We start from the raw sequence: 25,209 nt of genomic DNA, 5'->3' as shown, positions 1-25,209 counted from the left end.
TGCCTTTGACCATGGTGCTCTAATTCGCACTTTAGTTTCTTTGGACAATTTAATCTCTACCATACCTACTACTAGTGGTTCAACTTCCGTGGCAGACTCTTCTTCATCATCCTATACATTGTCAAGCTTAAAGGCTTGCTCATAAGCTCCTGGGATATCATCCACCAGACTGTCCTTGTAGCTGACCAAGGTTCGTGGAGGAGTGAACTGCCTTGCTCCTGAGCTTTCTTTAAACTTCTTAACGCTACATCTCAACTCATCTTCTTTCTCACTTGATCTCGGTGGTTCCTAACAATACTTTGCTTTCGTATCTCTCTAAATGCGTGCTCTTTCGTCTCACTTTTCCCTCTCTTCTTGCTGTCCATTCTATTTAAATCAACTATTAAAATACAATTCCACTTGATTCTTGGGACATGTGCTCGATGTCTAATCAATTAAGAATGTCCAACTCCTAAATTTGCAATATTCTTATCTTTGACTGCACACCAATGACACCATACATAGCCCATTTCATCCACCCACAAGTTTTCACGTTTCGAACTTTCTTTTCCACACCTAGAGTCACCCCAATCAACAAGCATCTACCAATCTTTTATGTGTTTTTATTTTCCTTTATTTTTTTTATTATAATTTTTATTAAACAACTAAACGATAACTTATCATAATAATTCTAAATAACATCATTTATTTTGTATCTTATAATTTTGGTTTATTGGCTAAGACAAAGTACCGTATAATACTATGATAACTTATTTGTACAAAAAGTTTTATATGTCATTTTGAACATCTATTTATTTATTTTTTATTTTTTGTGTGTTGTTGAATCAATTGGTTACCCAATGGGGGCAATAACTTCAAATTACTTTATTTCCATAATTTGCCAAATGCTATTTGTTAAAACTTTATTCTTACCAAATACAACAATTAAAACTCTATTTATAGTAAATTAGTAATAACAAATGAGCCACTAATAAATGATTTATCTTACCTAATTTACTCTAATAAAATTTAGTTGACTTACAAGAATATGGGTTTGTACGTCTACTTCAATTTTTCTGTTGAATAATGTGTTGTCTAGTTCATTTGACTCATATTTTTAATTTGAAAAAATTAGATAAACCTATATAATTTTTTGGTGTCGAATCTAATAATCATTTGAAATTATCATAAGAAATAGATAAACCACCTTAAAAAGGCTAATATGTTTATCAATATTCAATACAATAAAAGAAGACTAGAGAAGAGTCTCCTCTATCCTATACGGTTTCTATTTTTTTTAAAATAAAAAAGGTTCCTACATATAGAATAGAATAGACATCAAAAACTTGTCAAAGAGAAAAAGGAATATGAAGCCATCTTAGCCACAAAAAAAAAAAAAAAAAGTAAAATAAACCTAAAGTACAAAAAAGTCCAAAGAAAAAGTGAACATAAATAAAATAAAAATCATAAAATGCAGAAAAAGTAGAGGGTAAAATGGTAAAATAGTAAAAAAGCAAAAAAGTCGGAGAAAAAAGGATCACACGCGTTTGTTTACGTGAAAGATGAGAGAGAATCAGATGCTTTCATAATTGGGCCTTGGCCTTGAAATTGGGGCCCTTTTCTTTTTTTTCCTTTTGCTATATATATATATAGCCCTCCATTACTTTCCCAAATCGGAGATTGTACACACAGAGAGAGTCACACACAAAATCATTTTCGTGACTCATAAAATCACATACAAGCTCTCTCTCTCTCTCTCTCTCTCTCTCTCGTTCTCGCTCGCTCTCGTTCTCTTCTTTTTTTCAAAGCAACAAAAATGGCCGATCAACTCACTGACGATCAGATCTCCGAGTTCAAGGAAGCTTTTAGCCTATTCGACAAGGACGGCGATGGTATCTTTTCTCAGATCCCTCTCTCTCTTTCGCACTTTACTTTACTTTACTTTTTTTTTTTTTGCGGTTTCTTTTTCTGATTTCAGATCTAATTGCTCTGTTTTTCGCTTAACATTTAATATCTTGTGGTTGATCTAGGGTTTGATAATTGTCGATTCGTGTTTTGATCTGCAGATATTTCGTTGTTTTGGTTAATTATTTCGTTGTTGATCTCTGTTGGTGTTGAGACTATTTGTTTCGATGGTTTTTCTAGGTTATGGCTTTTGATTTTTGGAAAATTGAACTGTTTTGTTAGCTGTCATGGTGTTGTAGAATCTCGAACGTGATTTGTGTTTTTTCTTTTTCTGTGTTTGTACATGAATTTGCATATTAGGAAAATTATTAGGTTTTTGCTGCAGAGTAACCGCGTCGATGTATTGTGTTCTTTATGCACTTTTATTGGTCTATCGAATTAGGATCTCTGTTATATTAACCTTTGATTCAGTTTCAAAGGAATTCCTACTTCAATTTTAACGAGTTTATACTGATGCTTCAAAAGCTTAGACGCAAAGATTTGGCTATTTATGCATGAATTTGTGAATTTATTAAGCTAGACATGTATCTATGTTTATCCATATTTGGCTCTATGCTTGCACTCTTAAGATTAGGAAACATGGATCGCGGGAAATATGAACTATGTAGTATTAGTTTCTTCACAAAAATGGATGGTCGTATATTGAAGGAAAAGATATTAGGTTGACGCGGATTTCTTTTTAAGTGTTTGTCATACCAAATGTTCTATAGGACTTTCTAATAACGAACTAGGTAATTTTGGAAAGAATCAGTTACTTTAGCTAGCATTCTTGAGAGATTTTGAAATTGACTTTGAGGGTTTATCATGAATGGTTCTGGAGCTTGTACGCGATCCATTAGTTCATTAGTCAGAAAATAACGGGAAAGATGTGTACAACATGCCTTTTCATTTCAATTTAGAATTAAGCGTTCAAAATGTTGATCTCAGATTGCTCATGACTTATAAGCATTTATGTTAATCTCAAATTGCTGATGGCCTGATGCGTGGTTGATAATATGGAAGCAATTGGAAAAGTTGGCTTCTTTTTTAGATTATGTATTGGGAAGTGAAGCTTGGCTTAATGAGCTGACGTAGCATCAAATTTTCTTTTCATTGGAAATTGCATCAACAGTATCTGCCTAGTTAAATTTAATACTGATAATGTGATATATTTCTTAAATTTTTAACTACAGGCTGTATCACTACCAAGGAACTTGGGACCGTAATGCGGTCATTGGGGCAGAACCCAACAGAAGCCGAGCTGCAGGACATGATAAATGAGGTCGATGCAGATGGAAATGGTACCATTGATTTCCCAGAGTTCCTTAACCTGATGGCGCGCAAGATGAAGGACACTGATTCAGAGGAGGAGCTCAAGGAGGCCTTCCGTGTGTTCGACAAGGACCAGAATGGCTTCATTTCTGCAGCTGAGCTTCGCCATGTCATGACAAATCTTGGTGAGAAGCTGACTGATGATGAAGTTGATGAGATGATTCGTGAGGCTGATGTGGATGGTGATGGCCAGATCAACTACGAGGAGTTTGTCAAAGTCATGATGGCCAAGTGAGGACCAATCTTTTAAAACTAAAAACTGAAAAAGCATTAAGAAAACATAAAAGGGAATGGGGCAGATAAGTTTGACAAGATTTTCTATTTCCCACTAGGACATCTTTTGGTATCATTAGCTTTGGATGGTTGGTTGGTTGTTTCTTCTTCTTTGCATTATTTGTGGCACTGTTCATTAGTATCTGCTTGTTTGTTCTGTCTCTTGTTTTAGTAGCTTGGGTGTAGTGTCTTTTACTCTACTCTTGGTATTTTTCTTTCTACCTTTGATATTATGAACCTAGAACAATTGGATGAATCTGATGTTTTGCTTATGGGGTGACTAATTTTGTTAATATTTGAAGTTATCTTCCGTTCTTTGTATGTTCTGTTTTCTGGGGACATTGCATCAGTGTATTATTGTATGATCCTTTATTATTTATCCAAACTGAAAATTTTGGTTGTCAATTCAAGTTTACTTTGCCCAACCAGAGGAATTTTTATCAGGTTTTGTATCTGATATGTCTTGCTCTCTCTCTCTCTCTCTCACATAGTATTTCCTTACTTTGAAATCATCTTGTTAGGGAAAGCCAGATCATGATCTGTATCTGCTTGATGAAGGTTAGTGCCAGTCAGTTATTATGCTGTTCTTTATGCATGTGTGCATGTGCCTAGCATGCCTTCATGTTTAATCCTTTCCTTTTGATCTAGATACATCATAGGTGTTCATAGAGGTTCCATGATGAGCCGATAAAGCTCAAACTCGAACCACCTCCTTCTTCAAAAGAAAGGGGGTGAAGGGAAAGGTAAGGTCTAAGTTCAAAGCTCACTTGGTGCATTTATGACCACACACAAAAAAAAAAAAAAGAGGTTTCCATAATGCCTTTTGACTAATGGTGCTCAAGAGTTAAAGAGTCTTAGCTATGAACGAGTAATTTATGCTGAATGGCATTATTGCATAAATTATTCTTTTGCTTGAGAAAACTAAACTTCCTTGAAGGTGGGGATGTTATTGCGAGTAGGGTTCCTAAGGATCCTCACCCGCTTTTTATTTTTGTGATTTTTATGGTGTTACTTGTCCTATCTAGCTTGTTGGCTTCATAAGGACCAAAAAAGAGAAGATTGGATACGTTTTCGGGATGTTAGATGTTGCTTTCCACGGTTTGGAAAATCAAACCTCAACCAATGAAAATTTCTCGATGGTTACCTATTAAAAAAAAGAAAGAAAAAATCTCGATGGCTTGGTTTTTCTGAAATTGTTAGGAATTTATTATACTCGATAAGGAGGGGGGGGGGGGGGCCCTTATTTTGGCCCCATATGGATTCATTTGGTAGGTTTTCATGGAAAATCTTATTTCTGACGCTTAGTATATTTGTCACTCTAAAGACCTATTGCTTCTATTGGTCGTGATTCCGCACGCCTGTGGCTTTAGAATCCTTTTTTTTTTTGTTGTTTCTTTTTGGCTTTTCAAATACTTTTTTTGGGTGGTTGCGTGGGCATTAGATTCGGAAGCTAGCCATAAAAAATTGAGACGAGAAAAAAGAAAAAGAATCTAGGCTGGTTGCCTATGCCCCAAGTTGGGTAATTCGACATGAAAAATAAATTCAATCTGTTCTAATATTGTCTTGGACAAAGAAAGTCCTGTAAGAAATTGCATACAAACCGGTTTGGATTCATATCTCTTTTATAACCATCCCTGCTATGTCTCAATAGCAATGCAAATGATTCGAGCTGGAAAAGTTGTTCTCCTTTTCTGTATGACCGGTAGAATGAAAAAGGTGCGAAGAGGGAAAATCAGATTTTAAGAATACCAAGGAAGATGGTCGAAAAGCAAGTTGGAGAAAATGGATCTAATTGTCAATGCTGAATAGGGTATTCGACACTTGTGGACGGGTATCTTTAACTTTTTTTCCAGATATATTCTGTGGAGGATAACATACTGTGGGGTGAGAGTAAGGGTGAGAGTCCATTTTGTCCCAAAAGGAAGGTTTATCACATCGCATCTTTGTGCTAAAAGATAATGCTAATATTCTTATAATAATAGCAAGTATCAAACATTAACAAAAATTAAAAAGGGCCACGACTTGTGTTCAGTGTATTAGTGCACTCTAATACACTGAACGCGAATACGTCGGTCACAAAAAAACAAAAAATCAAGAATACCTAAAAAGAATATTTTAAACATTGCGGGCCGCATTATCTGGGCCCAGTGGCTTGAAAATGGTCACTTTCCTATATATTTCAGTGGAACATCTCTAATTCTATATAGAGTCTGTCACAGGATTTGTTGTCAATTGTTATATCAGATAAAAAGAAGCAAGAAACTAGCTAGAGCGCATCAAAGGTCACTAGTGGTAATGAGCAATGGCACTATCTCTCAGAAACAAAACATGGTTTTATTTGATCTTTGATGGACTTCGGCTTAGTCCTTGATAAAATAACAAATGATAGTTAACGAGATTTTTGTACATGTCAAAGAAAGGGCTGGTAATTTGATGTCTACTAAATTCAATTTAATTTCAGAAAAAGGCAAAGGAAAATGGCAGAGAAGAACCAGGGACTGGGTGGCGGTGTCTCAAGGGAAGACAAGGTTAATGATGGCAAGAAACGTCGTCGTAGGCGTAATCGCGAATGTTGGATCCTTTAATTAACAGCAACACTACTCATGGCTCATGTCATGGTTCACAATTGCCACTTCTCTCTCCGGCATGTACAATAACTGGCATTGCATGTAAGACTACACTATACTAATAAAATCTCAAGAGTATTGAATTGAATCAATGCAATTTTTTTTCCATTTTAATAATCGGACTACGGGAATAGAAGAAATTAAAATCAGAATGGTTTGAATTTCAATCATTAGTTTAAAATGACTTGAAAAGGGAATGAAATAACAAACTTTCTTCCTATTGAATTCACAACAATTTCACATTACCATTAGAATATTAGATTTGCTTACCACCTCACACATGGCCTCACCACAATCTCCAAAATTTCTTAAGGGTCATGTGTGAGGTGATAGGAAAATTTAAGACTGAGCCTTATTATTATTAATATGTGGATTTTAAATAATGAGAGGTAAGATGTCATTTCAAATCTATTCTATCAAGTGTTTTTGGTTTAGTAAAATCTTGTGTAGTTAAAACATATGTATTTTGATTACCTCTGTGATCCTCAAAAACTTGCTACTTGCTACTTGTAGTAGTCTTGTATAATGTTATCTTTCAAACTGTCAGTTCATTAAAAAAAGATGGGTCGAAAGAGGGTTGAGCACATGCATGATAATGAACCAGGCCCACTTTCTTTTGAAAAAGGTGGGGAGGAGTAAATAAACAATGTAGATGTGAAATGCTGAGTTTTTTCACTATTTACATAAAGGAAAAAGTTCCAGAAGCAAATGCTTGATATTAGCGTGCGGCTGCGTGACAGAACAAAACATGGTGGTCATGAATCAAAATGTCTTCACAATTAACTGTAAAAGCATTATTAATTTTTTGCTTTACAGAGTTGGACTTGAAAAGTGGCATTTACCTTATGAGTGGTTTATAGAGGACAACTGTGACATATTTGGACTGGTACCTATGGGTTAGTCCCAAGGCAACCACAGACTGAGAGGCCCATCCTTTCTCTATAAAAAGGTGGTTAAGCACAACATGCTGAGGCTTCGAAGAAGAAGCTTCATCGGGGTTTTCCATACCCAGCACAGTAAGATGCAGCTGGGGTGGAACAGCCACCGGCTCCTTTGCAAAATCTTCCTCCGTTGGCAAAGTTTGACTGTAGCTGTAGTCCGGTGATGGTGGAGCCTCAAACTCGGCTACACTCTCGAGGTTTTCAGGCACATTATCCTGCATAAAACAACAAAAGTGAACAGAAAATACAGATGATTGTAGTAGTAGTGTATGCAAATATGTCTTAACCCACAGTAATCATGGGAGATCAGCTAAGAAAAATGAAGTCAATCAAATGAAAGTTGTTTGAAAGGAAGTCCAAAGACTGAAATCATCCCACAAAAGCTGTTTAAATACAATTTAGTAATTGACTAACTAAAGTGAAATACACATTTTCCTAGGCAAGTAGAAAAATGGACCAAGTAAAGGTGATCCAGATCTTTGATCTGTGTCACATAAAGGTGATCCAACTATTGTTATGCTTACATAATAGGACTAGATTAACCTACTGCCTATATATATGTTTGTGTCTGCGTGTAACTTCCATTTCCACTTATGGCACCCAGATCATTTCAAGCAGCCAATGTACATGCTTGCATAACATCTCCACACCTCATACCGACCTTCCATTTTACATCCAGTAACTGAATAATTTGGTCTGTAAGATGAAGAAAAGAAAATCCAAAAGAATATAGATGACAAATGAAGGGTAAGCTAGATACATACATTAACATTGAGAAGATTACAAACATGGCCCATTTCGTCAGGTGCAAAATCAAGATCTGGGTTATATCTCCATTCACCATCAACAATGAACCTGTAATGGTATATACCTATTGGCAGGACCAGAAGAATTGAGTGGTCTTTACCAGATCTCTGCAGCATTTTCCTGCAAAAAGATGTAACTACATGTAGCATACTTTGTCCATCTATGGGATATATAAGCCAAAAAAAGCAGTTCATAGTTTTCGCCAGATGGATAAGAGTCATTGTTTACATCTTTACGATCAAAAGTGAATAAAATTTTACCTAGATGTCCAATTGTCCCAAGATCCCTCCACAGCCACATTGTTACCACCATAGTTCCATGTAATCATGGAGGGGATTGCTCGTTCAAGAGGCTGATCAACAACTCCCTGAGATTCATTCTGCCAGATATTATTGAAAAAGGGCAAACCATCACCCCTTTGCAAGGGAGCTACAGGCAGCTGCAAATGCACCAAAGAAAACCATCCCATCAGCTTTGAAAGCCAATGTGAAGCTCCTTAGTTTGCAACATCAAAATAACATTCAGATTTTTTTTTTTATTCTCTCCTTAATTTTACAGTAAAACAACTGACTATTCCACAAAGGCAGTTTAACTTGAAAAGATTTTCTCCATGCACAAAAATGCATGAATAGCTAACAATATTATGCAGCTAGCTCCATACTAGGAATTAACAGGAGCAGGCATGCATGTGATCAATTGCACAGTTGTATGCATCCCTTAAATATCAATTAGGAATTAACCAGAGCAGGCATGCATGGATAGCTAAAAATATTACGCACAATTTTTGATGACATGATTAGGACTTTCAACACCATCATATTCTGCTATTACACTCACGCCAAATTGCCCAAAAATCACACAATGAACCGCCTTCCATATCTTAGTGCTTCTATGACAATGGTATTTACCATTGCTACCAATAAAGCATCTGGGTCACCATCTTACTACTATGTTCATTTGAACTTGGAATAATCATCCAAGGCATCCAAAGAAACCATGTAAATAAGACCGTTGTAAATAACAGAAACATAAGGAAGGATTAATGTTCTGACCAGAAACTGAAATTTAAATCTCTACCAATATAATTAAAAATGTGGATTTCAATCTTTTAGCTCCTGCACAACTACAATACTCCAAAAGACCAATAAACTTGTGAAAATATCCATACTGCAACAAAGAAGTTTATCATGCAATATGAAGCCAGCATGCGGTGAATAATAATCATGATTATAAATTAATAGAAATGAATATACAGGGGCAGTCCAATCACCATTCAATTATATTGAACCGGAATAGGTGAATTTTTATCATGATGAAATCCAATTTCATTAAGATGGTTCAGGCCCATGATGTTATGCAAAGATTTTGAATCCAGTTCATTGAGGTTTTCATAAATTTAACTTTATTCATACCATCACAATCTTAGCATCCAAAAATATAAGCAGCGACCTCATTTAGGTCTATCCTCCATGATTCAGGAGATGTTTCCGTATCTTGCTGCAAACTTGTGTGGTGTAATGCTATGTGAAGCACAATGGGGTGTTCAAAATAGTCTAATTCTTTAAAGCCCCATATAAGAGAGAGAGAGAGAGAGAGAGAGAGAGAGAGAGAGAGAGAGTAAATCTCATTTTCAAGAAAGTTTCCTAGCAAAAGTTCCTGGAAAGTGAAACCAAAGGGTTTCAACTTCCAGACGGCCCTCAACAGGGTTTGTGGTCCAAATGTCCAATGACTTAAGATCTTCACCCTCCAGTCCATTTTTTATACCTTCTTTTTGAGTGAACGCTATCTATACCTTACAAACCTCTTGCAGCTTTCTATGGCTCTAGAAACACCAGGTAGCATTCCAAGGCCTTGGAAAGCCAAACAGTTAAATACAATCCCAACCACATTGCACCAGGATTGCCTTTTGCACCACACACACATCCACCATTCCAATTCCAATTCCAGCCAAACAGGATTGCCTTTTGCATACTACAATTCCAATTGCTTAAACTCTGTGGTCACAACCCACCAGGCAATAGCATTTTGGAATTCTCCCTAAAAACTATGGCAGCAAGTCAGGCAAACTTTAGATAAAAGAGATTATGTTAAGTGAACAAATCAAACAAATCCATAATTTACTTGAACATTCTCAACTTCAAGATTCAGAAAACTTTGGAAATAATACCAATCTATGAAGGCCTACTTATCCACAAAAAAGAAAAGAAAAGAGCAATCTATGATGCATCACGCATTACCAATGGTGTTGTCGTGGCTTCAATCTTTTCTTAAAGCATTTCAATGTTCATAAAGGAAATTAGTAGCCACAATATTATCTAGATACAAAATACTTCTCCCTTAGTTGCATATTGTTGTTCTTGTTTAAAAGATTCAGCTCTTTTAAGGGAACATCAATGAATTGTCTTTCAAAGAAAAGGTTAGAAACATTATTGATATTATGTGTATTGACTTTTCCAAGGATGACCATATTTTAGTGTTTTCTCCAAATGGAATATAGAGGACCAACAAAATGGGACAGAGGAAGTAACACATTATATATATACACACACACACACACGCTCAGAGATATTCTGGACATCAGGTGTAGTTCAAAAAATAAAAAGAGAAATTTGATAGACCCCATTACTAAAGTAATCTAAAAGCACCTGAATTTTAAAGAATGTGCATTTTTTTACAAACACAAAATCTCATCAAGGTAGGGCCCTTTGGATCCACCCCTAGAAAGTAAACCTCGAATACCAGCAATTGCCCTTAGACCACAAGTATCAGGTAAATGAGGGTATGTTGTGGAGGATTGAACTGGGGCACTCTAGTTGGCATGGGATTTGTCCATCATCCTTATTAACTGGTCCACACCCTCGTGGGCTCTACAAAATGTGCATTTTACTGACCAAAATTTTGCAAATCTACACGGAACAATTGTAATAATCCAGATAAAATTCACTTATTTCAGTTTTAAGAGTTCCTAAGAGATCTTGATGTCAATGTTTGCATGGTTCAGATCATAGATTGGAGGGAGGAAAAAAATAGTAACTCGAGTTAATTTTACCATTTGTGACATATCGTATATCTAAAAAACAGGAGAAATCCCAAAGCTGGGTTGCATACTTCAACCCCTCAATGCTTTGCACATTAACCTTTTGCCTATACATTTGAATATGCAATCAACCATCTTTAATTCAATTTTGGATCATCGGTTTAACACCAAGTCAGCATCCTTTGTCACCACCTACTTTACATTTGGATTCTGGTACCAAGTAATATATCATTACAATCTTTGGATTTTATAAATGATGTGCAGACATATTCTAGGTGGACTCCTAGTGCTTCTTTGTTTCAACATGGCTGTTTTGGTGATAAATACACCTAAGTATAAAGCATAAGTCAGAGCCAAATTGTGCGACTGCCAAATCAGAGCCAAAGTCTGCAATTTCTTTTTGACAGAATCATAATTTTGTTTCTTAAAAGTATTTTTCCCTCAACTAATCAAGGAGAGGTTTGATAGATAACACATATAACTGATTTAACTACCAAATTGGTTGCTAAAACAAACTACAAATAGATTGACTGGCATGCGGTTTCCTCACTGGTTCCCATGCAATTAATCAGAGTGAAGGATGACTAACCAAAAAGGTAATCTCTCTCCCTCCCTCCAGCCCCAGCATACTATTTTTATTTTCCCGGCCAAGCCACACTGCTTCAGTTGAGGAATGAAAATGAAATTAGCAGCAGCAGCAAAGAGGATAAAAGCATATCTGTCGCTTTTAACAAACTCATATGTACTCCCAAATTGATTAAACATTTTAAATGTTTCAGCAGGAAGAGAAGAATTTGACCATTTCTGTGCTGGTTAGAAAAGTGGTGCCAAGTATAATTACACATGGGATCACTTAGCGTGGGCAAAATAAAAGGGATGCCTCTGTTGTCAGAATATGTTTTCACATTCTTTATGCTAGAGCAGTCAATTATTTACGTGGACTAGTTAATCTCCATGTGCATCACATGTCCCACAAATATTTTTGATGAAGTAACAATCTCTAGTTCCAAAATAAAGTACTTACTATGAACAAAAGATTCTGGCTAAATATGATCCGATTACATCTCTGGGAATAGAAGGTTGAATGTGCATAAGGAATGGCATATTATATGCATAATAAGTGAAACAATACAAACAGGACTCTTCCAAGCTCACACTTTAAATGTAGTCTTTTATTCTTATTATTATTACTGATACATTTTAAATGTGGTCATTGATTTTAAGTGCTCTCTCTGTGGGAAAGAAGGTATAGGAAGGGTACAAGATAATTTTTTCAATCCTAGTCACAGAAAAGTAAGATAATTTATTAGAGACAAGCAAAAAGAAGCATAATCCTAGTACAAGGAAATTGGATAATAAACCATAAAAGGAAGACAATATTAACTCCCAGAGTTTAAAAGCTCCAAGAAATTTAGCAAAAGGTGAAAGAGAAGTGATTAGTCTCCGACACTCAATCCAAGAGTTATCTTATCGATGGAAGATGGGTGTCAAATTCAACACTGAGAGTTCACTACCTACAAAGGTCTAAGCATCTCTCTCCACGTGCAGGACATGAGGCAGATGGGAACTTCATTTTGAGAACGTGATAGCTGGTTGGATGAGCCTTTAGCTGTTGAAAGGGGGGAGGATGACATTATTGAAGAGTACTCTTTCGATTTTACCAACATATTATTTGTCCTAATTCACTATCCCCACTAATGCAGCTAATAGGATTAAAAGGTTGCAAAGGAATCTCTTGCTGGGTGGCTTGTGAGATGAATTTAAACATCAATTGGTGAGTTGGGATAAGGTGAATATCCCTATTGCAAATGGAGGATTGGGAATTAGGAGGCTAACAACCTTTAATCAAGCTCTGTTGGCAGAGGGGCTGGGAAGTTTTGGGGAGGACGAAACATGATTATGGAGGCATGTAGTAGTTGTGGAGTTGGTCTTTTCTATTTGGCCAATGGTATGAGGAAAGGTCCTCACTTGTGAGAACCTCATCAAGAGGGGTATTCAATAGTGAGTTGGTTTTGCATGTGTCGATGTAGGGGGGAGACGGTGGACCATCTTTTGATACATTGTAGTGCTGCTGCTGAGTTGTAAAATTTTGCTTTTAGATCCTTTGGGATTCAAAAGCAGAGGCCCAAGAAACTCACAAAGACAAATAAATAAGCGCAGGATAGAGACAACTTAGTCCCAAGGACCCAAATGAACAACGGTGATGCTTGGGAATCAAAAAAATATGAGGTATTGAGTCAATATGTAGCATGAGCATCAGATTTGGCATTCGGTGCCCCCCACATACACAGTCATGACGTAGGATAAGCATGCTAGAAGACTCCAATCAAGGCCAACACATATATTCTCTCAGCTAATAGGGGAATCACTCTAAATGGCCTAGAAAGCACTAGGAAAGAAGTTAACCTGCATGTATATCTAACATTTTTATCACTCTGCATGCTTAGTGATATACACAGACCAATTAGATATAAAAGACTGAGATCAACTTGTATATCTAACATTTTTATTATGTGAAGCTATAGAAATTAGACTTCAGCATCAAACAGGAAATTCAATCACCATGTATCATTTTTTTTTCAATAAGAAAGACCAAAGGCCTACTATGAGATAATCTACCAATTTAATTAGCACAAGTACACCTGAAGTGTATGAGTCTTGCCAATCCGCGTGGCATTTTGAATTTGAAGATGGTAATTAATTGAGAAATAAATGAACACATTCAAGATCATGAAACAAACACATGCACAATCCTCTCTCACAGTTGACAAAAAAAAAATTTTTAAGAAAATATTTTTGAAGGAACCCTTAAGAAGTGATTGTACATTATTTCGTTAGGAACAAAACTCTTATTGTTCATTGGCACTAAAAGGCTAGGAGAAGTCCAAGTCAAATGCCCACTCTCTCAATTATCGAATGATCAAAACTAAAGGACCAAGAGAGAGACCGTTGTGACTTTTTACATTAAAATCTTCAAAGATCCATGAGAGAGTCAGTTTAAATTGAGAAGAAGAAGAAACACATAATGCCCCAAGGAGGAAAATGAGCAACATATACAACTCTATACATGACATCCACAAATAATTAACATTAATTGCATATAACAATTAGAGGACTCATCGGCAAGTCAAGGACAAACTTCCTAGTGAACTATTGATAGTCACATTACATTTGTCAACCTCTTTATAATAAAGCCATTAAGTTCACTGAATTTTGAGCAAGATAACTGTTTGTCTTTACTCTTTAATACAATGTAGCGAAACCTGATAGGATCGCTCTATCCAATGGGCAATTAGCTGATATAAGAGAATGTTCAAAAAAGTTTCATTTACAAAATACTTGGAGAGGACAGATGTCACAAGAGTTCAAAAAGAAAACAAACTGAAGAAGTTTAGGGTCTGTTTGGATTGAGGGTGGAAGGAGGCCAAAAATAGGCTAATTTTGGGCCAAATCTACTCTGACATTCCAAACAGACTGATTGGATGTCCATTGTTGGAAACCATTCCCTTTTTTTTTTTTTTTTTTTTTCAATCTATGACTCGATAAATGTTTGTAACTTATGTACTAGATTGTTATGATCCCCAGCTGTATACACTTGGCTGATTCTTTCTTATGATTTGAATAAATTTTACATTACTTAGCAATAAAATAATAATTCCAAATTGATTTAATTCGTCGAATCTCGGGGCAGTCCTGAATCTCACTTTTGTGGGGTCTAAGAGGGTTTATTGGTAGCAGCCCTACACCTAAATTTTGTTTGGAGAGACTGATTCCCGAACTCGAACCCATTTTTTTTTTTTTGTGGAAGTCACTTGCCATAACTAAATAAATAAATACATAAAATTAAAATTAAAATTGAAAAGAAAAAAAAGAAAATCACATTATGAAACCTATTATATTATGTCAATGAAAACAACCCCTATGTTTCAATCCAAAATAAATAAATGAAGTAGAGAGAGTCTCAAAATGGTAATAAATGATGATAATTGATTTTGCTCCCCAAAATAAGAAAGAGAAAGAAAATAAAAATGAAAGAGAAAGAAACCTGAGGAGCGAATAAGAGAGGAGAAGGAGAGCGGCCAGGGCTGTGAGGAGGTGTGTTGTTGTTGTTGTTGTTGTTGTTGTTGTTGTCGTCGATGATGTTTCCCATCGACTCCGAAGACGCCACGCGCCCTGGAACCTGCGCGTGGTTGTAACTCAATCCCATCTCACCACCGTTGGATCTTCCCGTTTCCGTTAACGATAACGATTCATCTTCTTCAATTCCGTTCCCAACTTCTTCCTCTCTACCGTTTGCGTTTCCCATTGCAAAAAATTGCAGTTGAAAGAAACTGCAGATCCACCAAATATATGTACGGTCAATTCTATATTTCTTTTTGTTTAATTGTTTTTTTTTTAAAAAAAATTTGTGTCAGTATCAAATTAACATTTATCTGCTTCTAGATTATAACAGATAAGAGAGCGAAAAGAGAGAGGAAAAGAGCTTTGTTTTTAATGGAGGAGGTGGGGACGGTTGTGGTTGTGGTTGCTGTTGTTGTTGTTTGTTGTTGCAGGTCGGGGTGACTGAAATGAATTTTATATTTCGAAATGAAAAAATGGGTTTTAGAGGTTTGTGTAGAGCTATGAAATGAGGCTGGTTTTGGGGTTTTATTTACGGATATTGACACTGGGAAGGAAAAATAATAATAATAAACGTGCCTAGTCTAGTGCCGTGCGTGCCTGCGGTTCTCACCGAATCACGCGGCGCAGAAAAATCCAACGTGTGTCTGACTCATTTCTTTGTAGACTACGGACAGAATATTCATGACTGGATAATCCACTTTTTTTTTTTTTTTTTTTGGCTTTTCTCTTCTCCCACGCTCTCTTTTATTATTCCTCTTACCCACCGCCCCTCCTATCTTTTAGGATATAAAAATTTTACTTTAATTTAATCTAAATGTATATATATGTAAAATTTTTATTTAGAAACTTAAATTGTGGTCTCGCTTCTCACACTCTCATAAACACTTATATTTGTAGGGGACCACCATATTAAAGATATGGTGTAGTGTAAATGAAATTAGTTAGCTAGCTTATTAGCTGCAGAGTAATGCTATATCTACAAACCATTTTACAATATTTTTATAAAATATTAATGTGACAAATATTTTATTGGTTTTTATCTAAACCCACCATTAATATCAATTTTTCATTTACCAATAATCACTCACCACATCAGCAGTTTGTAATTTTTTTTATAAAATAGTTTGTATTTCTAGCATTATTCTTAGCTGCAAGTAGTTTAAGGCCAACTTGTTCTCTATAAATGATGAGTTTAACTCAAGGATGATGAGTTTCCTAATTTATTATTACAGTAAAATAAAAGATATATATATAAATAAATATGGGTTGTGCCACTAAATATTTAAGTTTTATGAGTTTAAAATAATGCATAAAAAATGAGTTTATGAGTTGAATAGTAAATAACATCCGATTGACATGAAAATTGGCATGATAAAAACATATAAAACATGTACTCCACCAATAAGATTTTCAAAATATAAATTTAATAACAAGTTATTGAGTAGTGTATTAATTAGAGTTACATCCTATGTAATTTAAACTCAACTCATATAATATATATTAATATGTAAGTGACATCATTTTAGGACTTAACACTCCCTTAATTGAAGGAAAGGGCCAAAGAGCAAAAATTAAAACAAACAAGAAATATGACCTAATTGGCTACTCCTCAGTCCAAGTTTGCGTATAAGAGAGGCTTTCAATTAAAATATACGGCAGAAGATAAAATGGCAACTTTTGGATAAATACAAACTGCATCAACCAATACACTTTATGCACTGGTGTATAACAATAATTCTAATGCCATGACAAATTTTACAACATTATTCACAACTACTAAGGTAATAGGTAGTAACTGGTGTACAATAAAAATGATATCAATAGTGATCCCATGTGAAAATGATGTTAAACTTATCACAGTTTATCATCTTAATAAATTCTGAAATTTATTGTCTATATAGGATTCTTCAATGTAGAATATTCCAGCGTGAGTATTGAACAATGAGTGCCATATTCTTCAGGATCTAGAATACTTACTTCAAGAGATTTTGAACAACTAATGAACTCAGAGAGAGAGAGAGAGAAGCAGAAGAAGAAAGGAAAATTTAGAAAAACTAATGAAAAAGTTCCTGCTTTTGCCGATAGGCAGCTGCTAGCTCACCATGGATATGAGACAAGTTTCTTCAAGAATATTTTATTACAATCCTAAACTTCAAAATGCTAAAGGGGCTTCATTTTTTCGAATTCGCAACCCAACTTTACAGGATATAGGCTAAGATCAAGCTAATATATTCATGTTGTAATCATACCAAATGTGCATCTCAACTAACAAGGAAACAATTCTTTCTTGATATGGTTTCCAGCAAAACAGAGATAGAACTTGATATGGCACTTTTGCGGCAGTACATATATATATATATATATATATATATATATATATATATATATATATTTCAAAATCAGTTAATTATAGATTTACATAAGACCAAAACCTAATGGTGGATGGGGAGGATGCATATAAACAGCGGCAGCAACAAGAAGCAGTCTGATTAAGAAATCCTAAAGCAGCTGCCCCAGCAATCCAACATCAGTCCCAACATTGGGGAACTCTAAATTCTCAGCACTGAGATGATGTCAGAAAGAGGCTGAACTTGTTCTTCGAAGCTGATACTTTGTTTCAGGTGGTGGTTCACGAGACAACATTTGATCAAATTCCTGCAGGAGAAACGAAAAGCATATTAGATGAAAGTAAACAATAAAAAGTGTAAGAATGACAAACTCTTTAAATAAAAGAAAATATATAGAAACATCTACCAAGGACAAAAGAACATATGCATAACAACGTGTCTAGGGGCTGCTTCTTTTTTTATCACAGCAATCAACAACTCTTCCATCTCAGGAATTCAATGACAGAATAGAATGAAAGCATTAAATGTTAAATTAGGTGCACCTGGTAAATAAATATCAGATGGCTAACTAAAGAAGTTAGTATAGTGAACAATATAGTCAATAAACTAGAGGGGCATGCGTAAAAAATAAACAAGCACAGCCATCATAGAAATTGAATACTGAGACATGTTAAGGTCTCTATTATGGAAAATAGAGTTCCACCATTTCTAAGAGTTGAATTACTTTTAAGTCTTTGAAGTAAATGTTGGAACAGCTGGGGCATGTTACTATGTGCAACTGGAAATCTCAAACCAATAAAAGTTGAAGTTTTGCAAACTAGAATGGCATGACTAGCTGCTTGGTTTCTGCACAATTTGAATTGGGATAAATGCTACCAGCCAACTAGATACCATACATTCTAGCTGCTATAATTAGGGTGGAATGTAACTTATCAAAAAAAAAAGGTGTGGAATGTAAATCATCACAATTTTCCTGAAGACAAAAAAGCAAAGCGCCTAACATACTACAAACTGTTACTATCATTTAATAGCATCCAAAACTGTAAACATACTATAAATGTGTCCATCACATTCCAAAGTAGGCCAAGGAGAGTATAGTATCATATCTATGCTGGCCTAATTGAATAGTCAAGTGACCCAACAACCAGTTCGCTGCTCCAGTTCTGGTATCAGGCTCCAAATATGCTCAACCAATTTGCTGGACAAGCATATACACTCAGCAGGTAAGGTCATAAGAAAGGTGACACATTAGCTTGAACATCCAGTATTAATTATAAGAGGTAATAAGATGCCACTAAATCATGTATATTTACATGTACATTTGTATTTAGACACCAACATGTGCTAATGTAGTATTTTAAGAATACACGAGTATATATGCATACTTGTATGTATCTGTATCTATGAATTTATGCATATAAACACATGCAGAAACACAAACACAACAAATTAGAAGTAAATAGTAAGTTGAAATGCAAACATTTCTATATGCACAAACTCCTAGTTGTAGCTGCATTTTAATGTAAATATCATATTCATAAGCACAAATACCAACATGAAGTAACAAAATCAACTTCACTTACCAAGTATTTTTAAAATAAATTTACTTTCTCTTAATGCATGTTGAAGGTATTTTGATTATTATTGTTGTTATTATTTTAGAGGGGGGGGGGGGGGGGGAAGGGGGGAGGTATTATAGTGTAACCTTTAACCCCATAAATTATTTGCAACAATGATCCAGCCAATCACAACTGATTAGTTATGAGACCATGTAAACAAATGAGAGAAAACACAAACATCCATTCATTGGAAATGATAGTAGCAGTTGATCAAATGAGAATTTAATTTTGTTATTAGAATTCCTTAAAAGGGAATGAACTGAGTTTTAAATGCATATGTGAAGTATGTGCAATGAAAAACGGGGGTCAACCCACAGTTTGAAAGGAGCAGCAGTATGACCACACTACAATATATAAATTATCCACTCTTCAAGGGGAGAATGGTATGTGCTAATTGATGGGAAAGAACTCCCACAACTCTCAGGCCATCCTCACAAGGACCACAAATCAATCTTCATCAACAAAATTCTACTTCCCTTGTTGAAGTCATCCCCACAGTAAGTATATCATTGTCCAAAGGAAAGGCAACCAATAAAGTTTGTGCTAGATTTCATGTAGCACTTCATTCCAGTTTAGTACCTTTCCATTTTATGATTTGATTTGTGTTAAGGGTGAAACCAGTTGCTTCATGCCTCAATATTGAGTATACAGTCCCTACTTTGCTTCATTTTGGGTTTTTTTTTTTTTTTACTCTAGAACTGGGGATGCCCAGCAGTATAAAGATGTCATGATTCAAACATGTAAGCTGGAAGTCCACCAATATGTCAGGGCAAAGCCCATTATCAAGTTGACAACAATCAAATCACCAGAAGACCTCTATGAAAACTACAAAACCTCCCACTAGGTTAATGCCATACTGTAAGCTTTAAAAAAATAATAAAAAATACTCTCCAAAGAATCATCACATCCAGCAGGCAAACAAAACTTTGTTTATGGAAGCTCAACTTAGAAATTCTTCAATCTTGTTTGATAAAAACAAAAACAAAAGAAGTCTGCATTTGATGTATTTTAATCTTGTTGCCACATTGATCATATTTCAACTTGGAATGTTTGATCGCCAGAATATAAAAGCAAATGACAAATGTATTCTCTTTGTGGGAACCCTAAATATTAGAAAGGTCAACTCCCAACAATACAACCAAACACCAACCCCCCACCCCCTCCTTTTCCTCAAGACATTTTTTTTTAATAAGTAATAAGTTTTATTGATATCAAAAAATGAACACCCTAGTACACAAGGAGTGTACAAGGGGCCAACGATCAAACATAAAAATTACAAAAATCAAGGAAACCAAGAAAAGAAAAGAATGATTGGTTTCGCATAGCAGCCAACCAATACAATAAAGTTCTAAAGAAAAATAACTTGAGGTCTGGTATGGATCTCTCATTATCTTCAAAACACCTACTATTTCTCTTCCTCCAAAGACACCACATTAAACAACGGGGAATAGTTAACCAAATATGACCATTTCGATGGAGACCAAACCAAATAACTTGAGGTCTTGCCTTCACTTTCCAACGCAGTTTGAATGCCTTTGGGCAATTTCTGGCAGTGACTGAACTAAGGGGTGGTGGCCAGAGTAGGACTGTCACTATCCTGGAGGGACAGAGGAGGAGCGGATAGCAGGGCTTCGGGTTAGGGTAATGAAAGCAGATTGAACGTGAGCAAAACGCGAGTGTATTCCCAGCATAGAATTTCATCCACCTGTGCCTAATAACACTGCAGCGATGGTGTCGATTCAGAATAACATGACCGGAGTTCATGTTCATATGCAGCAGCAGTAATGGTGGGAGGGGCAGAGCAGCATGATACCATGGTGGCAAAGTCAAATGAATAGGAGAAAGGTAAAAATCCAATAAAGGAAGAATTTGCATCAGAAATCAAGGCCAATCCCAAAACAACAATCAAGTTCTTGGGTAAAGCTCTATATGGGTACTATATACGGAATGTGGAGACTTAAAACTAAACAAGAAGCAATTTAACCTGAAGAGACTTCTCTCATTTTATTCCAAAAAAAAAAAAAGAATCAAGAGATTTAAAACTGAGAGTCAATAGTAATTAAAGTAGCCTAAAAAGATGCCAATCAGACCCCACATTGAAACTAGACCAAGGTTCTATGATTTTTGGTATTTGACCTTTTTTTTCTACTCAATCTCTTTGTTGTCTGCATCAGTTGTCACATACTTCCCATGTCTGTAGCAAAACATTACACTATTGTCCATGACCACAAAATGAGATGTTAGAACAACACCTGGAGAAGAAACTCTCATAAATTCCAGTCCATCTACTAAAAAGTGAAAGATGTCTGTCAATCTTGCTTTCACTTCATTTTAGATCCTATAAAGAAATTAAACAACGTAGGGATGACTGGTTTATATCATATTTGTGCCACAATGAACCATTTTTGCCAATAACTAACAGCTTTCTAAGTGCACACATTGCATTATTGACAGAAAAATTCTCATCAACAAAGATACCCAAACCCAATTAGTACAGAAACCCATTTCCAAAATTAATTAAAATAAAAATTTCTGGAATTCCTGAAACCTTTTGAATACTTATACAAACAACTGAATATACTACTGCAGTATCTTCCACTGTTTTTGTTATTATTGTACCCACCTGTCACTATGCCAACTCAGTAGATGGGATTAGAACTACTTCAGTGCAGGAGGGTTTCCCATCACGTGGGTCACCAATGTAATCTTCTGTGAAGCTAATGTTCACACATCTCTTACAACTCTTTCAGAGATAATAGGAAAACCTTTTGTCCGGCCCTTGCCTGTCTTAGAATAGGCCTGTCCAAGGCCTCTATCCCATCTGTCACTATGCCACCTCAGCTGCTGGGATTAGAACTACTTCCATGCAGGAGGATTTCCCATAGGTCACCAACGGTAATCTTTCATGAAGCTAATATACACACATCCCTTACAACTAGTTCAGAGATAATAGGAAAACCACTCTCATGGCCATTTCCTTTCCTAAAAAAAAATAAAAAATAAAAACCTTGTCCAAGGCTCTTTCCTTTGAAGCCTTGGGAATTAAAACTTCGAATTGGCAGGGCAGTCCTCCAGTGAACTGACCATACTTAAACCAACACTGAAAAAATAGAGTATACTAGGGGAAGTGGAAATTGCAAGATGGAAAGAAACCAAGAAAAGGAACAAAAACAATGCTGTAAAAGCAACATTTTCCTAGAATATTTTTCTATCAGGTTATATTTATTACAATCTCAATACAAGAAACTAATTTAGTTGTACATAAACCAGAAGGTTCGAATATGTTCAACGCTGTTTCTCATTATAATCACACTACATCATCATGAAATTCAAACTCTTCTTTGGTATCACATTTTCAAATTTTGTAGGAGTCATATTTTACATATCCCTTTCCCATCTACAGTTATTAAGATCCAAACTAAAGCCATATAAATAATAGATGACAGCAGCCCACATTTGCCACAGAATTGTCCTTTCTTTTTCGTTACTATTAGTCAAAATCCAACTATTAGTATAAGTAAAATCAACCATTCTATATGTCTGTGAAAAAATTCCTTCTTTTACTTGTTCCATACATGAAAGTTCTTGTCACAATAAACTATCAAATTAATTGAAATTCAAATGACTTTATTTTATTGATAAGTTACACATGTACTCAGTGAATCCTAAACCCACTATGTCATTATCCACTATATTCTTGCAAAGGGAAGAGGATCCATTTAAGTTAAAAATCATATAAATAGTTTTGTGTGCCAACAAGTTACTATCTTTATAAGATGAAGAACAAGTCACACTAATTATGGCTTGTTTACAGAATGCAATGCTAAAGCCTAATCAACTTCAGAAAGCCTTGAATTGATATACTCACTTTTCTAATAACAACAGAAATTAAAACTAACTGCCAACAGAAATAAAATAAAAGCATCTACAATAAAAACACACAACAAATAAAATGTGAGAAGCTGACGAAAGGTTTCTTGCCTTCTCTTTCTTGAGCTTAATATTCTCCTCTTCTAGACGTGAAACCTTACTCACCAGTTCGTTATGGTAAGCCTGCACAATTTCACATGTATCAGCAATGGTCACGCGCAGTTGAAAAAGGACAGGATAAGCCAGCATGACAAATATCTCTATAGATAGAAGCCTACTTGTTTTCTAGCACGTGAGCGTGCAGCCGATTCCCTATTCTTGATCTTTCTCCTTTGCCTCCTATCCAAAATCCTCTCAAATGCATCAGAAGCATCCCTTTTCTGTCCTTGCATTGGTGTATCCGATAACGTACCAAATGAAGAGGATGATGACAACACCATTTTCTGAGGGGTCACAACCTCAACAATCCCCAACCCTGAAGGAGGAGGAGGAGCTATAGATGGTTCGGCAAAAAGCCCTGCTTGTACCAGGAAGTCCTCTAAAGTGGTTTCCCCAAGTGTCATACTTGAATTTGTATCATCTAGACCCTGAACCTTTATGTCTCCACCACCACACCTCTTCTTCTGACCTTGTTGAATCTCTCTCCAAACTTGATCAACCGTCTTCCCACTCAACGCCTTCGCCAATGTTAAACTGGCCTGACGTTGGAGAGACGAGGACGAGGAAGAGGTGTTCTCATTGGATTGAATTTGATTCGCTTCCCCAGCAATGGTGACCATGTCAGTGTTCCACACATTCTGTAGAAGCTCATCAAGGTTCATACTACCCACCGGTTTCCCAGTGTCACCTAAATGGTTCTTAATTTCATCAAGAGTGAGACTATACCATGAACTTTGCCTTGTCAATGGAGATGGCTGTAAATGATGAGATTGTTGTACTTGTTGCCCATTTCCTTGAGTACCCATTGTTTGAATCCCCATTAAGTAAACAATCAGCCTATCATTTCCCAACAACAACAACAAGAACAACAAAAAAACAAAATACCCATTTCATCAAAATCACTATTTTGAAAGATGAACACACAATTTTACTCAAATTCCGCAAATTCAACCATACTAAAAACAAAAGTAATAAGAAATTGAAACCATTGTAAAAAAAAAGTAAAAACAAAAGGTGGTAAAATTGTGATATAGAGCCAAAATTTGAGAAAGATTATTATTTATTTTTTTAAAACAAAAGAAAAAAAAAAAAAAAAGAGAAATCTACCTGGGAGATTGGAAAAGGAAGATAATGTTGGAATGAGCCGCCGATCTCAAACGTTAAAGCCGTGTCTTGTCATTAAAGATTACATCATCAAAATCCCACGTACGGTGTCTTCGTCTACGTAGTACTATATATCATAATCATATGTACATACTTGCACAACACACCACAAATTTACATAACTGATGAGAGAAAGCGAATTCAGAGTCGAAAACGCGACAGAGCCCCCCCCAAATTGTTTTGTTTGGGTGTTTTTTTTTTCTTAAGCGCGGTGTACTGGTAAGTCTAGTATTTCTGTTACGGGTAGGTACAATGTACTGTACACTTTTTTTTTTTTAATTATTAATATTTTTTTTAATAAACATTGTACACACTTCTGAAGTAGATATCAGTGTGTTACCAGGGACGGCTATACCTTAAAAAAAAATTGAGTTTTAAATTAATATGGGTCTTTTTCAAAAATAAAAATAAAAATAATATGGGACTTTGACTGCTTTAAAAAAAAAAAAAAAAAAAAACTTGAATACTCTTAGTAACAACAGAGTCTATTAAATAAAATTTAATCTCTCTAAAATTTTGGTCTGTTAAATGTTAAACCAAAAAAATTATAAGAAACGTTATGTTTATAATATTTTCATAACAAATCTTAAGTAACAGGTTGCTACTGGTAAATATAAAAATAATTTTAGTGGTAAGTTCAAATTAGAATTAGTAAAAACTTACTGCTTAGGCTCTGTTGTGAAAGTGTTGCAAAAATATTATGGGCTTAACACTTCTCAAAAATTGCCCAAATAAACATATTAGGCCTAAAAGCCCAAGTTAAATGTTTAATTGTGATTTTTTAATAAAAACAAATGCACACTTTTCAAATATCTAGTCTTTTAATGCTTGCTTTAGTTTTTAACCGAATTGTTAGATGTTGGAGCATTTTAATATTAAATAATAAAATGAATAAATGTTATAACATAAATGTAAAGATATGAGAGTGAATATGGAAGATGAGGAGTTAGTGAAAATGTTTAATCCTACGTTGAAAAGGAAATAAAC

At 35.3% G+C, this 25,209-nt stretch overlaps 3 protein-coding genes and 1 long non-coding RNA gene across 5 annotated transcripts; 1 reads left to right on the top strand and 3 right to left on the bottom strand.

Annotated features, from left to right (window-relative positions):
- Positions 1–1,560: 1,560 nt before the first annotated feature.
- LOC142607484 (calmodulin-7-like) lies at positions 1,561–3,933 on the top strand. Its single transcript, XM_075778998.1, has 2 exons — positions 1,561–1,871; positions 3,117–3,933. Exons 1-2 carry the CDS (start codon positions 1,796–1,798, stop codon positions 3,488–3,490), a joined length of 450 nt encoding a protein of 149 aa, XP_075635113.1. The 5' UTR covers positions 1,561–1,795; the 3' UTR covers positions 3,491–3,933.
- A 2,875-nt stretch (positions 3,934–6,808) lies between these two features.
- Positions 6,809–15,512, bottom strand: LOC142607482 (SNF1-related protein kinase regulatory subunit beta-1). 2 transcript variants are annotated; one of them, XM_075778997.1, is made up of 5 exons: positions 14,986–15,125; positions 11,530–11,597; positions 8,164–8,342; positions 7,861–8,023; positions 6,809–7,311 (listed from the first exon to the last, which is right to left on the bottom strand). In XM_075778997.1, the coding sequence occupies exons 2-5, from the start codon at positions 11,566–11,568 to the stop codon at positions 6,994–6,996; spliced, it is 699 nt and encodes a 232-aa protein (XP_075635112.1). In that variant the 5' UTR covers positions 11,569–11,597; positions 14,986–15,125; the 3' UTR covers positions 6,809–6,993. The 2 variants fall into 2 exon arrangements, with proteins under 2 accessions (XP_075635112.1, XP_075635111.1); XM_075778996.1 differs by lacking the exon at positions 11,530–11,597 and having other exon boundaries at positions 14,986–15,512.
- Positions 13,826–14,977, bottom strand: LOC142607485 (uncharacterized). Its single transcript, XR_012839327.1, has 2 exons — positions 14,416–14,977; positions 13,826–14,203 (listed from the first exon to the last, which is right to left on the bottom strand). It is a non-coding gene; the product is annotated as an uncharacterized LOC142607485 (long non-coding RNA).
- Positions 15,513–17,441: 1,929 nt separating the features above from the next.
- Positions 17,442–24,437, bottom strand: LOC142608460 (ABSCISIC ACID-INSENSITIVE 5-like protein 3). The gene is made up of 4 exons (XM_075780241.1): positions 24,166–24,437; positions 23,178–23,895; positions 23,011–23,082; positions 17,442–17,717 (listed from the first exon to the last, which is right to left on the bottom strand). The coding sequence occupies exons 2-4, from the start codon at positions 23,877–23,879 to the stop codon at positions 17,637–17,639; spliced, it is 855 nt and encodes a 284-aa protein (XP_075636356.1). The 5' UTR covers positions 23,880–23,895; positions 24,166–24,437; the 3' UTR covers positions 17,442–17,636.
- Between the last annotated feature and the right edge of the window lie 772 nt (positions 24,438–25,209).

The sequence above is a fragment of the Castanea sativa genome, chromosome 8 (genome assembly GCF_040712315.1).
Source record: "Castanea sativa cultivar Marrone di Chiusa Pesio chromosome 8, ASM4071231v1".
Taxonomy (NCBI): Eukaryota; Viridiplantae; Streptophyta; class Magnoliopsida; order Fagales; family Fagaceae; genus Castanea; species Castanea sativa.
Note: the sequence above shows the minus strand (reverse complement) of the source record. Positions and strands in the feature narration are given on the sequence as shown.

Bases quoted from the DNA above. Each gene is read 5' to 3' on its own strand.
- LOC142607484 (XM_075778998.1), top strand. From the start codon at position 1,796: ATGGCCGATCAACTCACTGACGATCAGATCTCCGAGTTCAAGGAAGCT. The intron at 1,872-3,116 runs GTATCTTTTCTC...TTTTAACTACAG, and splicing joins ATTCGACAAGGACGGCGATG to GCTGTATCACTACCAAGGAA.
- LOC142607482 (XM_075778996.1), bottom strand. From the start codon at position 15,246: ATGGGAAACGCAAACGGTAGAGAGGAAGAAGTTGGGAACGGAATTGAA. The intron at 8,343-14,985 runs GTTTCTTTCTCT...GTGCATTTGCAG, and splicing joins CTCTCTTATTCGCTCCTCAG to CTGCCTGTAGCTCCCTTGCA. The intron at 8,024-8,163 runs GTAAAATTTTAT...ATCTTTTTGCAG, and splicing joins TGGGACAATTGGACATCTAG to GAAAATGCTGCAGAGATCTG.
- LOC142608460 (XM_075780241.1), bottom strand. From the start codon at position 23,879: ATGGGGATTCAAACAATGGGTACTCAAGGAAATGGGCAACAAGTACAA. The intron at 23,083-23,177 runs GTAGGCTTCTAT...GAAATTGTGCAG, and splicing joins GCTCACGTGCTAGAAAACAA to GCTTACCATAACGAACTGGT. The intron at 17,718-23,010 runs GCAAGAAACCTT...TTTCTCCTGCAG, and splicing joins TTAAGCTCAAGAAAGAGAAG to GAATTTGATCAAATGTTGTC.